Here is a 14289-nt window from a genome sequence, read left to right on the forward strand (position 1 = left end):
TGACTTTGACAGAGAAGACAGCCTTGGCCTGCCAGCGCCAGCTTCAAACGGCTAATAAGCACCATTTCTTCCTCTCTGTGGCATAGGAACAGAGGGGAATTTGAATAAGCCACATTCATTTGTCACCAAGAGCTCCCTCCCGAGTGGAAGTCCCGCGTGGCTGCTGCAGCCGCCTCGGCACGCGGGCCCACGGCTCCCAGTCTCCCACCTCTCTGCTTGTGAGCTTCCAGAAGCAATAAGCAAAAGCAGGGGCCATCTGGTCCCAGCACAGGAGCCCGTGTCGGGGAAATGGTCGTGTTCCTGCAGGGCCCAGGCTAACGTTAATCAGCATAAAAATCACAACAGCTGCTTCTTAATCTCTGAATAATCTTGAAAGAGAAAGAGAAGGACAGGGGACAGGGAGGCGTCCTGGTAAAACAAGTGCCCCCTGGGGGTGTGCGGGAGGTGGCGTTTCCAAGCGATGAGGTTGTAGAGCAGGCGGCCTGCACATGGGCTTCCCTCCCTGAGAGCTCACGCAAGCTGGAGCGGTTGACAAGTTCAAGATGAGCTTAGCTCAGTTCACGGAGGGGCTCAGTGGGGCTCACTCAGGAGGAGTGTGTTTGGGAGAGCCCCTCTGAAAGCGGGGAAAATTGTGCTGAGGCTCGGGGGCAGCCTCACTTCCCTGTCTGCATCCAACAAGCTACCTGGTAAAACCACCACGGCCGTCTCCGAGTCTCTGCGGTTCCCGTCCCCGCAGGAACAATCGTGGTCACAGTCTGACCATGTCAGCACGAATGCCGGGCCTGAATAAAGAAGCACCGGGGACGGGGGTGGCCGCGGGGGTCTTAGCCAATGTTTTGTCCACCGTGGCGTTCGATTTTGCTCACAATGCACCGCGGTGGTTGCCGTGCAGACACAGGTCCTCGTTCTGGGGTTATAGGCACCCTCTCAGGTTAGTGGAGGAACACGTGACACTGTTACGGGCTGGGGTCACGCAAAGAGGAAACTCCTCAGGGACTTCGCTAATTACCTGAAGAAAAAAAATCAGCTAAGTTATCCCTACTTCTCAGGAGATGCCATGCTGACTTAAAAATGCTTTGTCTTTTATTTGAACTCCTTGTATTTGTTCATTAACCTACATAATTTGGACAGCTCTCCATGGACCCATGAGCTGCCGGGTTAGGGCTGACCGTATCAGCCTTACCCACTCCACGCTCCACAGGACCACTGGGCTGCCACCCCCCCCCACCATTCACATTAGCACTGTTAGCCTCTCCACCTTCATCACCACCACCCTCTCACCCCCATCACCACCACCACCACCATCTTCATCATCATCATGATGACAATGTCACTATCTCCACCACCCCCACCAATCAGCATCCTCACCATCCCCACCATCCCCACCAATCAACATCCCCACCATCCCCATCACCCCCACCAATCAGCATCCTCACCATCCCCACCACCCCCACCAATCAGCATACTCACCATCCCCACCACCCCTACCAATCAACATACTCACCATCCTCACCATCCCCACCACCCCCACCAATCAGCATCCTCACCATCCCCACCATCCCCACCAATGAGCATACCCACCATCCCCACCATCCCCACCAATCAGCATCCTCACCATCCCCACCATCCCCATCACCCCCACCAATCAGCATTCCCACCACCAGCTCTCAGCAAATGCTTGCGTGCCTGCGTTTTGCCATATGCTGAGGCTGGCCCTCTCTCTTCTCCATCAAGAAGTCATTCTGCTCTGACGGATGCTGACTCTCTGGCCATGCAGCAGGTGGCATTACAGGGCCGGTTGGATGAACTCAGACTCTTCCCTCGCATGGAGCCGAATTTCACTTACACGTAATCCCCGAATTGGCATGGCTATGGTTAGGTTCCTTATTTCATAGACTGTGTTCTTGGCACTTAAAGAAAATTCTCATTCTCCTCATCAAAGTTCTTTCTTGCAAGAAATCTTTCAAAGTCACAGGCAAGCCTTTTGCCTCACTTTTTAAATTTTTTTAAAACTTTATTTATTGATTAGAGAGAGAAAGAGAGAAAAGGAAAGGAAAGGAAAGGAAAGGAAAGGAAAGGAAAGGAAAGGAAAGGAAAGGAAAGGAAAGGAAAGGAAAGGAAAGGAAAGGAAAGGAAAGGCAAGGCAGATGTATTTATTGTCCCACTTACTGATGGACTCGTTGGCTGGTTCTTGTTTGTGCCCTGAGGATCAAACCTGCAGCCTTGACATATCAGAATGACTCTCTAACCAACTGTGCTGCCTGGTCAGGGCCTAAATATTTTTATTTTTATATTTTTTATTTTCCACTTTTCAACATTCAAGCTCAAACTGTGTCTAACAGTGGGACGGCCCAGTTCCAAAACTGGTAGTCACACCTGCTCACCTGGCTCTGTGTCCCCTCCCCCCGTGCTCAGTCCCCGGTGACATTCCCCACGCCTGTGCTTCGTATGGGCCCACGCACCCCACGGCCCACTCAGGGGCTCTGAGCGTCGCCAGCCCCCAGCGAGAACCAGCTCCTGCTCCCTTGCTCCCCAAATAATCTCCACCATTTTCAAAAAGATGCATTACTGTCTTGCTCCAGTTTATTGTAATGAAGAGTCCACATCCACTCAGGGCCCACAAATCAAGAATGACAGTCAAGGTGTCTGCCGACAGCTCTCTCATGGCTTCGTTATTCTTCCTTCTCTGGAGACGTGGTGTTCCTCGGCTCTACTGAACTTCTCTGTTGAGTCCTAAAATAAATCAATCAACAGAGGAAGACTTGGTCTCTTCTGATAAGTCTAGTACTGCAAAGTAGATTCTGTGTCATTAAAAAGGCAAGGGACTGCAGAAAGCTTCCTGTGCAGGGAATTGGGTTTGTACCAACCACCAGGGCACCCTGAGGACTTGCTCCTTTCCCCACCAACAGGGATGAGCAACGGCCTCAGCCCCTTGTGCAAAGTCACTGGGATGCCGGTCCCTTGTGAAAGAGCTTAGAAACTTAAACTTCGTTCTCTTTCTCCCGATATCAATCCCCTCTGAAGTCAAAGGCCTCCTATGTGGCTTCATTTCCATTTGAGCCGCTGCTCATGTTACTCAGTGATTTGCTGGGAAGGAGAGAGCTCTTAAAGGACCTTAGGATCCAGTGTTGGGAGGGCTGATTTCACTGAGGACAAGGAAATCTCTAATTCTGTTCATGGGTCGTTAGTAGAGCCATGAAGATCATAATGAACAGGACGATGCTGCTGTACATGTGATGGCACGGATCAGGAATGCAACTGATGGACTTTAAAAAAAAAGTTCCTAAACTTTCTAGAGTTGTAAGTCCATGAGTCAGAAACCCACACTCTCATGAACGTTACAGCCATGACATCTGCTCCGCAGTTTTATCTTATTGTGAACATGATATACTGCAGATGTTTATAAAATCCTTGAACAAATTTAAAATCTAATAACTTTGGATCTGTGTATGATAGCACATGGCAAACACCAGGTGAGAATAGAATTCATAGTCTTACACAGGGATCAGTTCAGATATCTGGGCTAGCCATCAATCTTCGGGGTTATCAACAAAACTTAATTAATTGCATTAATGATACTAATTACAAATTCATTCACAGAAGATGGTTTTTAGGAGTGAAACAGTGTACTATTAACATAGGCTAGGACTGGCTTCATTGCAGCCAACAGTATACAATACCTTCAGCATGTATCATATATTAGATAAAAGTAAAGGACACGGATACATTAACCAACACTAAAGACTCTATGAACTCTTCCTTCTTTTGATAATTCAGTTTTTTTCTAAACTGTCTAAGCTCCAAGTTGTTGGAGAGTCTGCAGTACCCAGACGTCATAAAGACACCGGGGAAGTGTGTGTAAACCTTTTTTTGTAACAAAGCACAAGACGTGAGTCAATCTCTTGTTTCTTGCTGTTAGAAAAAAATCGGGTACTTGTGACGCACAGCATGACAAAGGTCTTCATTTCCTCTCTCACTTTTTTTTCAGAGAGGATAATACATCTAATATTTGACCTCTTGTTTAAACCCCTTGCCCACAGACCCCCTCCCCGCTTCTCGGTCGTTCCCATCTGTGTGTCTGGCCTGTGAAGTCAGGTCAGGGTCAACAGCCCACCTGTGCTGGGCCCGTGTCTCCTCCACGGCGTCGTGTGGACTGCAAGGAACCGTGGTTCAAACACTATTGATTCGACTTCCTTTCCGGCCCGTGTGCCCCAGACTGAAACAGTCGGTCTGGGAAGAGCCGTGTTGGCATACATCTATGATACTGCTCGTAACTGCACTCACAGGGTCCCGGCTCACTGCCGTGATACCCGCAGGGACGGGAGACCCTCTTCTCTCGGGAGCCCCAGCTGCGGCTGGCCGGAGCGGACTGCCCGCGGCCCTCTGCCCAGGCTCACCCACCAACTTCACAAAGCGTGCCCGAGGGCCGCCCACTTGTCCCACGGACTCACACTGGCTCGGTTCATAAACACCCACAGAGCTTTGCTTCCCCGCCGATGAAGGCAATCCTTTGCCATCAGCTTCAGAGCGGGGCCACCTGGTTCTTCGTCCCCTTTTGCAGTCCCTGTGGGCTCAGTGTTCACTTTCCATGCGTGGTGGCTCCCTGTGGCCCTGTCACATGACCCCCCTTCCCTCTCCAGGAATGTGCGAATCTCTGCTGCAACGCCACCGCCTGTACCCTGAAGCCGGATGCCGTCTGCGCGCACGGGCTGTGCTGTGAAGGCTGCCGGGTGAGTCCTCGGGCCCCGAGGCCGCTGCAGGTTCCCACGGTTCAGTGGGGCGAGCGGGGGAGCAGGGCCCTTTCCCAGCACCCACTGCTGTGGAACCAGTAACCCCTCAGTGGAGCTCGTATTCTCCCCTCCTACTGTTATTCTCTTCCAGTCTCCGTGTGAAACGCGCCTTTCTTATGCTCAGTCATCTGTGATCGGTTATTCATGAGCTGAAAAGTATTGGACCGAAAAACGCAGTTGCAGCCGTGCTGTGGCAGGCACATGCAGTCCTATCCCCGTCACCAGAGGAGGACTTAAGAACAAGTCCCCTCTCCTGTCCCTCAGCCTCATGCCCGCTCCCTCCGCTCGATCCCAAGAGCGTCTGGCTGTGGGGCTGAGGGGCCTCGCAGCTGTCCCAGGGGTCCGTGTATAAACGTCCTGACCTCGATGACGTCCTCACAGAAGCTGTCCCCAGCCCGGCCCGGCCCAGCGGTGGTTTTATACCCTTGACCGTCCCTACCGCCATCCTGGCACTTCCACTGCGTGCCTCCTTCCCCAGAGCTGAGGCCTGAAGTACGGGCCTGAGCTTTTGATTCCGAGGTTCCAAGGGCAGCGTTTTATGCCCTTTTCATGAAGCAATGGATCTTGGCATCCTGCTTGCACAGTGATTCAGAAGTGCAGGGACACATTTTAGGTGCCGCTTAAAATACCCTTGATCCCCGTCCTACTTGTGATTAACTACTGGGACCGTGAACGCAGTGGCACCCCGGCTGGTGGCAGCCGGTGGCGGGAGGGGCCTGGAAGCGGGCAGGGCGGGGAGGTCACGGCTGCGCAGCCTCAGACAAGCCGCTCGGAGCCTTAATTTCCTTAGCCACAGAGGTGAAGCGTTGACTGGCTGTTCCTGACACCCCGCGCCACCCCCGTCTTCATGCCTCCTGTGTCTCGCCCCATGAAGCTCTACAGATGGGTTTCCAGCTCCATCGGCTGAGGACAACATAAAATAGCTTTTGTGATTGTGCCCTTGGAATTATTTCTGTCAACTTGTCGACAAATGCTAATGCCACAGTGCAAACCTCATCTTAAAACATGCAACAGAACTAGTGGCCAGAGAACTTCTTAAAAATCAGGCAACACCCCCTTCCCTCCCTTGCCCCCAAGTGGCAGGTGCCCATGACCGGCTCTCTGCCCAACAGATAACACTAAGGTGCATGGCGCTAAAAAGGGGCTGCTCTTGCTGTCCCCCTTACAGTAGGAAGGCCGCTGTCACCAGAGCCAGACCGTTTACTCAGTGACGCCCCCTGTCGTAAGGGGACTGGCTCTGAAACCCGTGCCCCTTTATGGGACGCGGTCCCTCCCAGGAGCGTGGCTGGGAGCCTGCGCCCTTTCCCGCAGAGCGCGAGCTATGAACGCCCTCTCCTTTCAGCTGAAGCCCGCGGGGACAGCGTGCAGGAGCCCCAGCAATGCCTGCGACCTCCCGGAGTTCTGCTCAGGGGCCAGCCCCCACTGCCCGGCCAACGTGTACCTGCACGACGGGCACCCGTGCCAGGGCGTGGACGGCTACTGCTACAACGGCGTCTGTCAGACCCACGAGCAGCAGTGCGTCACACTCTGGGGACCAGGTACGTGGTGCCTCCCACCCAGGCGGGCTGGGGCGCTCTGTCCGCGGCAGGGATTGGCTCCCCGGTTGGGCTGGGGACTGCTGGGTGCTGGGCACCACCTGGAGCCCGCCCCGAGGAGCTCCGCGCTGTTCACCAGGAGATGTGTGAGCACCTACTATGTGCCCATGGGTGACAGGGCTGAACCAGCCATGACCCCTGCTCTCAGACAGCTAAACAAGTAGTCAGACAGACAGATGGGCAGGCAGAACTTCCTACCACTGCTCTGATTGCATAAGTGCTTCCTAGTGCTCAGACGAGGACCCCTGCCAAAGGCTGAGCGTGGGTACCAGAGAAAGCCACTGTGCTGGGTGGGCCGAGGGCAGCCTCGCACAGACCGGGTGCACGAGCTGCCTGTGGCTGGGAAGCACAGGGCATGGGCAGCCGGCATCCAGATGGGAGGCACAGGGCAGGGGCCGTGGGGCAGGAGACTGGGCACCACAGCTTGGGGGGAAGAACACGGACACTGGAGTTTGAGGGCCTCGCGTGCCATCGTGGCTCCAAAGGCAGAGTGATGGGCTCATGTGTTCCGGAAAAAGCACCAGGCAGACGGTGGCTGGGTCCATGAGAGGCTGTCTGTTCAATGCTTCTTGTGAGGGCGACTCTGGGCTGGGTGCTCGGTACGGCTTGTCCCTTCTAACCCTCCAGTGACCCCGGAGGCAGGGACAATGGTTACAGTTTACAGGAGGTGAAGCTCAGACTCAGAGGCCAGAAGTCAGTTTCCCAAGGTCGTGAGGCCGGGCTTGCATGAGGATCATTGTGACCCAAAACCTTCCCAGATGCAAGAGAGGGAAGACGGTCCCCTGTGAGTCTCTCCTGTGTGGGGGGCCCCTCCTTCTGAGGCCAGTGGTACCAGGCGCAGAGGGCAGCCCAGGCCTGTAGGCTGATCGCCCGGGAAGTGCGACCACCTCAGCACCCGTGCAGAGCGTTTCCCAAGAGTGTGGCCCCACTCGGTCCTGCCATTCTTCTCCCTCCTCCTGCTGGCCACAGGGGTGACCTTAGCTCTGGTCAGAGACCCCAGCGGTGGCAAGGCCACAGTGGTGAGCTGGGCAGAGAGCCAGGTGAGCTCCAGCTCTGACTCGAGGGGGGAAGATATCCGACGTGGCCTTTTGTCAGACTTTGTGCCAAGGCTTTGCTGTTAGGAGTGATGCCGGAAGCAAACTAGGGCAGAAAATGCCGACTGGACATCAAACCTCGGAGTGGACATGTGCGTGAAAGCAATGACCCGCGCAAGGAGAACGAGGACGGATGGGCCCTAGGCTGGGTCCTGGTGTGGAGCCCCTCCTCACACCAACCCAACATGCCCCACCGCACCTGAGCTTGCCGAGGGTCACAGCAAGCTGGGGCTCCCACAGCGCTGTCCCCACACACTCAGTTCTTCCCGTGAGCCTTCACGGATGCACTGGGGCAGGTGGGAAGGGTCGCCCTGCACTGCCTGGGGCCTTCAGTGCTTCAGCGGTGGACCCTGGCCAGCACCCGTCCTGGCCTCCTTGCCTGCTGGGCTGGGAGGGCCCCCAGGCAGGGGTGGGGGGATCTCACGGTCTCAAGCTGGGTGAATTCTTTGCAATGACAAGGACAAAGTCGGCACTCGCTATACACGTGCCAGGTGGCTTTATGGCCTCTGAATGGTTTAGTGACTTCAGACAACGTTTAGCCAAGTGAGGTCACCTTGGAACAGTGGCCACTGCTGCCGGCCAAGTCTGCGTGGCATGAAGCATCCCTGGTGGCCGTCCCCCTCCTTCCCCGCCTCCCTCCAGACTCGGCTCTCTGGTTCTTGAGTTGCAAGGGACAGATCAGTGCCCTGTCCAGGGAGCGTTCCGGGGCCAGAGCGCACCAGCCCGGGGCCTCTGGGCTGGTGTGTGCCTTCGTTGCCCTGCTGTATTAAAACGTCTGACCCCGAGTCCACAGCGAGGCCAGACGGAGCTCCGCAGCTCCCTCTCAGCCACCGCCGCCGTGTGACTCAGCTGGCCGCGAGCCCTTGATTCACGGTGACCAAGCCTGCTATTTATTATCTCGTGGGATTACCCTTCTCCAGCTCCCTGACCAGAGCCAGAGAGAGCCAGACAGGCGGACACACTGACAATCTGACTCACGGACTGGGCTTTCCAAAACCAAGAGCGGTAGGAAATTACCTGCTTTGAACTTTCAGGGTCCCTGGGGCCGAGGGTGAGGCCGGAGGCCTGACTGTCGGGGGCCCCACGCCACCTTCCCTGGAGCCCCTGGCTTCTGTGCCCGGCCTACCCGCGCCCACTGACTGAGGAGGCCTCTGCCCGGGCAGTGTGGGGTTCCCCATAGGGCATCAAGCATGTAGACCCAACATCCCCGGCATCTGGATGCTCAGAGTTCCTGAAATGACAGCCATGGGTACCAGACTTGGAGAGCCCCCTCAGGTTCATGACTTCAGGCTCCATCGCCAGCCCCTTCTTAGCACTTCAGATCACCCCATAGGCTTCCTCAGGACCAGCGTGGCCCTCAGACACAGGGGTGGCCGCCTTTGCAAGGCAGGGGGCCCCTTCTTTACCAGTGTGGCCACCTCACTGTCCAGTTCAGGAGCCCTGTGTGGGTCCCTGTGGCTGCCCTAACAAATTATCACAAACTCAGCAGCTTGCGACAACACCAATTTACTGTCTTTAATTCTGGGGTCAGAGTCCTAAAGTCTGAGGAGGGTGGGCAGGTTCCTTCTGGAGGCTCCAGGGGAGAACCCAGGTCCTCTGCGGCGGTCAGAGGCTCCCGGGCCCGTGGTCTCTCCTGTCATCCTCAAGGCCGCTGCATGGCCTCTTCACACCTCTGTCGCTCTGGCCTCTGCTCCTGTAGCCACACCGCCTCCTCTGGCTCGGACCCTCCTGCCTCTCCCGCAGAAGGACCCTGTGGTTATATTGGGTCCACCCAGGTCATCTCCAAGAGCCTTCCCGTCATCACATCCTCAGAGTCCGTTTTGCTGAGAATCAGCACAGGGACCTAGCCGGGGGCCTGTGTTCTGCCCACCGCAGGCATGGAGCAAACCACTTACAGGCAGGGGGACCGACCTTCAGCAGGTCACTCAACCTCGCTGTGCCTCCTCTGAGCAGTGGGGACCGCTCCACGCCTACCCCTGGGAGTATTGTCATCCTCCAGCATAGCCTAGTATCTCTTCTATGTAATAGGTCACATGGCTAGATGCTAGGTGCCCGGGGCCTGGTGTGTACATTGGAATTCTGTAAGGCATGTGTGACTGTGTTTGCAGGAAGTTCACAGAGCGGTGAGCAAGATCCTCGAGGCCGGGGTCTGTAGTAAGGCTGTGACAGTGTGGGGGTGGGGCGCAGCCCACCAGGAAGGTGTCACAGATGAGGTTGCCCTAGAGTTGCACTTGCCAGGGTGGCGAGGAAGGCTGTTTCCTGTGCATGGAGTGGCAGGGGTCGGGACACACACGCACCGCGGGGCCCCGCCAGGGCAGTGCAGGCAGTTCTGCTTAGGAGCTTGGGCTGCGACCCGAGGAGCAGAGGGCCTCACCTGTCACCCCACCCTCTCACCTAGGAACTGTTCGTCACTGCCTTGCTGTGGGGGGCTGCTGACTCAGGGGCGCTGACTTCCCACGGCCCCTGCGCTCCTGCTGGGGGCGGAGGGAGCTCCCTTGGCCGGGCCCTCACCAGCAAGCGGTGCTCGCTGAGAGCCTCGGCACGCTGCGATGTAGCAGTCAGCTTGCGGGTGCGTTCAGGGCTCAGAAACGGGAAACGCCTTGTCAGGGACGCATTTGCAATGTCTCACTCCCCGGGCATCAGCAGACGCTCTGAGCTCTAGGGGCCACTACGTCCTTGCTGCGCTGGCCTCAGCCACTTGCTGCCAGGTCACCCGGCCAGGTTACCGGCTCACCCAGGACTCTGCGGTCCCGTTCGGAAAGTCAGCTGCTCACTCTCCAGCTCCGGCCATGACCAGACGCAGCCTTTCCTGCAGCCAACCAGTCCCCTTTGAAACGGGCTTGTCTGAACCCAGCAGGACACTCCAATACAATAATCCTGCTTCCAAATCTTTCCACAAAGAAAACGATAAAAACTCAAAACACGTGCCTGCACCTCCCAGCTGGCAACATAACACGCTTTTAGAATATCTATGGAGTTTGGGGTTCATTGGTTTGTTTTTCAAATTATTATTACGGATGATAATCCTATTGGCCAGGAGTTTCTTTTTTTTTTTTTACCTCACTGATTTTTCTCTCACAAATCTCGCATCTGAAGATCTGTATCTCGATGTCAAACACATAGATGTTCAAGCTGTAACTTGTCTTTAGCTGACTTTGTCCAGCTTCGTCTTCATAGCCACAAAGATGTTCTGTCAGCGCGACACGACCTTCATTCCTCCTGAGATACACAGGGATCGTTTTCTTCGGACAGATACACGGGGAACGTTGACCCCCTGCCACCGTGGCTTACCTGAACTACTAGCGTGGTCACTGAAAACATCGCTTGGAAATTCATCTTATGGGTAACTACACGCCTAGAGCCACTAATGGCTTGCATCAGAGAAGACCTGAAGTATGTTAACTTTCTCTGTTGTACCCCTCACCAGAACCTAATGTCCCTTGACGGACGCAGTAGAAGCTATCAGACAGTTTTTATGGACTGGTAAATAGTCAGTGTTTATCTGCAAGGCTGGTTGAGTTCTTTCTTTCTCTTTTTTTTTTTTTTTTTTTTTTGAGAGAGAGAGAAACATCAGTTTTCACTGTTCCACTCATTGGTTGATTCTTGTATGTGCCCTGACTGAGCATCGAACCCACAACCTTGGCCTATCGGGATGATGCTCTAACCAATGGAGCTACCCAGCCAGGGCTGCAAGACTGGTTTAAAGAGTTTGGTTTATGATGACACACCTGGGGTAGCACTTTTACTCATCATCTTCTACTATGATGGCCACAGGTGGGCAGAAGTTTTTCCAAGAGTCTTCCTGTTTAGGAGTCAGAAAAGTCTCCCTTTTGTCCCTCTTTTTGAGAAGGACATGATTTGTTTCCTGGACTTCGTTTTCTGACGAATGCATAAGTCAGTCTGGAGAAGAGAGACAGAGGAATGTGGGGAGATCAAGACAGCATTCAGTGGTTTGTAAGATGCTGTGTCTGCGGGTGCGATGGGGTTCGCGAAGTTAGTGACAGGAAGGAAGGCACCGATCTGCCTGAACTGGGGTTCATTTGCATAATGGAGTCCTTTCAAGGAAAGATTAAATCAAGTACAGTGAGAGCTTAATTCCAGATGTCATCATGTCTCTCTCAAAAGACACGATGACATTGGGAGCATCCCAGCTGCAGTCACAAATAGAAGTTATGTCACTCTGAAGATTAAAACTGGTCATTAAAATTGATCACTTCCTGTATAATTATAAACTACAGTAGGATGTCAAAATTCCCTCTGAAAGGTTCGATTTCATCTTTTGACAATGTCAAAACATCTAAGTGTTCCATCATGAAGAATTCAGAGGCTGCAAATTGATGGAATATAGTAGCAGTAAGAAAATGTGTCATTAGTGAGACTTCCGGTCAAGATGGAGGTGCAGGTAAACACGGCTCTCCAGCTTGGACAACCACAGCAAAAATTACAGCTAGACTGCAAAACAAATATCACCTAGAATCATCAAAAAATCAAGCTATGTGGAAGTCCAACCACCAAGGAATTGAAGACTACACGTTCTTCCTGACAGGTAGGAGGGGCAGAGACCTAAAGACCTGAGGACATGCAGAGAGGCGTGAAGAATGGGTGGTCCCACACCCATGTGTAGTATATGAAAATCCGAGGGACACCTTGGGAGCGAGGGATCCCAGCCCCACACTAGCTGACCCAGCCCAGGGTTCCAGTGCCAGGAAGATAAGGCCCCATCACTTCTGGCTGTAAAAGCCAGTGGGGGTTGGGGCAGCAAAAGAAACTGTAGGATTCTGAGGTGTCCTCTTAAAGGGCCCATAGTGGACTTAGGACTTATGGAGACTCACTCCCTCTGGACTCCAGCATGGGGACAGCAGGTGGAAGGGCACCAGTGGCATATGGGGAGAAATCGAAGGGCCTGGCATCAGGGTGAGTGCCAGGGGACAGCCTCCTCTCAGACAAAACTTCAGAGGCCAGGCAGTAGCATTGTCCCTTTTATGAGTCTCTCCCACACAAGAGCCACAGAGTGGCAACACCATATCTGAGACTCCATCAACCTGGTTCACACGGCTGCCCCGCCCTGGCAATTACCTAAGTCTCTGCCTCATCTGATTTACAGGTGTGCTTTTCTGCTACTAAGACAGGGAGTCAGAGCAGCTCTACCTAATACATAGAAACAAACACAGGGAGGCGGCCAAAATGAAACCTGGCCCAAATGAAAGAACAGAACAAAACTGCAGAAAAAGAGCTAAACAAAATGGAGATAAATAACCTATCAGATGAAGAGTTCAAAACACTGGTTATCAGGATGCTCAAAGAAATCATTGGATACTTCAGCAGCATAAAAGAGACCCAGGCAGAAATGAAGGCTGCATTAAATGAAATAAAGAAAAATTTACAGAGAACCAACAGGGGAAGGGATAAAGCCAAGAATCAAATAAATGATTTGGAACATGGGAAGAAAAAATATACAATCATAAAAGCAAGAAGAAAAAAGAATCCAAAAAAGAAAACGAAGGATAGGCTAAGGAGCCTCTGGGACAACTTCAAATGTACCAATATCCAAACCATAGGGATGCCAGAAGGAGAAGAGGAAGAGCAAGAAATTGAAAACTTATTTGAACAAATGATAAAAGAAAAATTGGGGGAAGGAAATAGACATACAAGTCTAGGAAGCACAGAGAGTCCCAAACAAGCTAGACCCAAAGAGGACCACACCAAGACATGTTATAATTAAAATGCCAAAGGTTAAAGATAAAGAGAGAATCTTAAAAGCAGGAAGAGAAAAGCAGAGAGTTATCTACAAAGAAGTTCCCATAAGACTGTCAACTGATTTCTCAAAAGAAATTTTGCAGGCAAGAAGGGACTGGCAAGAAGTATTCAAAGTGATGAAAAGCAAGGACCCACAACCAAGATTACTCTATCCAGCAAAGCTATCATTTGGAATGGAAGGGCAGATGAAGTGCTTCCCAGACAAGGTAAAGCTAAAGGAGTTCACCATCACCAAGCCATTAGTATATGAAATGTTAGAGGGACTTATATAAGAAAAGGAAGATCAAAATTATGAACATTGAAATGGCAATAAATTCACAACTATCAACAATTGAATCTAAAAAACAAACTAAGCCAGTAACCACAACAGGAACATAATCATAGGTATGGGGGTCACTTGGAGGGTTACCAGCTGGGAGGGGGCGGGGGAAGGGGAGAATGGGGAAATGGTGCAGGGACTAAGAAGCATAATTGGTAGGTACAGAATAGACAGGGGGAAGTTAAGAACAGTATAGGAAATGGAGTAGCCAAAGAACTTATATACATGAAGTAAGGGGTGAGGGAGATGGCCAGAGGGAATGGGGGGACTGGGTAGAAGGGGGCAAAAGAGGAAACATTGGGACAACTGTAATAACATAATCAATAAACGATATTTTTAAGTGTCATATTTTTTTCCAAGAGACTGACATGAAGCCTCTTCATGAAAATGTGAAGACAAACATTTGGAGGTACAGCAACATCTAACCCCAATTAGAGCTTATGAGGGCAGGTGGAAGCCATTGATACTGTGTGTTTGTTTTTTAGTTTAAACAGTTTATGGTGCGCACTCCTTTTACAGGACTTTTGATCTTTGAAAGAAAACAATATCAAGCTTGCTGCTCCTCCTACTTTTGGAGTAACCGAGGTAACAACACGCTGTGGCTTTATTTTCCATCCCCTGACAAGAAAAGGTAACAGTTTCCAGCCAGATACTAGCAGTGAGGTTCACAGCCACCTTCCATCGCCTGCACAGGTTAATGGGAGTGTACTCGTACCCCAGAGTGTGTTCAAGCA

General features: G+C 52.6%; 1 protein-coding gene across 1 annotated transcript in view; it reads left to right on the top strand.

Moving 5' to 3' along the window:
• The window catches only part of ADAM12 (ADAM metallopeptidase domain 12), a 229599-nt gene that overhangs the window by 180643 nt on the left and 34667 nt on the right, over positions 1-14289 (top strand). Inside the window, exons 13-14 of the mRNA XM_090279436.1 lie at positions 4641-4730; positions 6133-6328. Of these exons, the coding sequence (XP_090135562.1) occupies positions 4641-4730; positions 6133-6328 (286 nt within the window). The remainder of the gene's footprint in view (positions 1-4640; positions 4731-6132; positions 6329-14289) is intronic.

The sequence above is a fragment of the Furipterus horrens genome, unplaced genomic scaffold (genome assembly GCF_987537825.1).
Source record: "Furipterus horrens unplaced genomic scaffold, mFurHor1.1.pri manual_scaffold_5, whole genome shotgun sequence".
NCBI lineage: Eukaryota > Metazoa > Chordata > Mammalia > Chiroptera > Furipteridae > Furipterus > Furipterus horrens.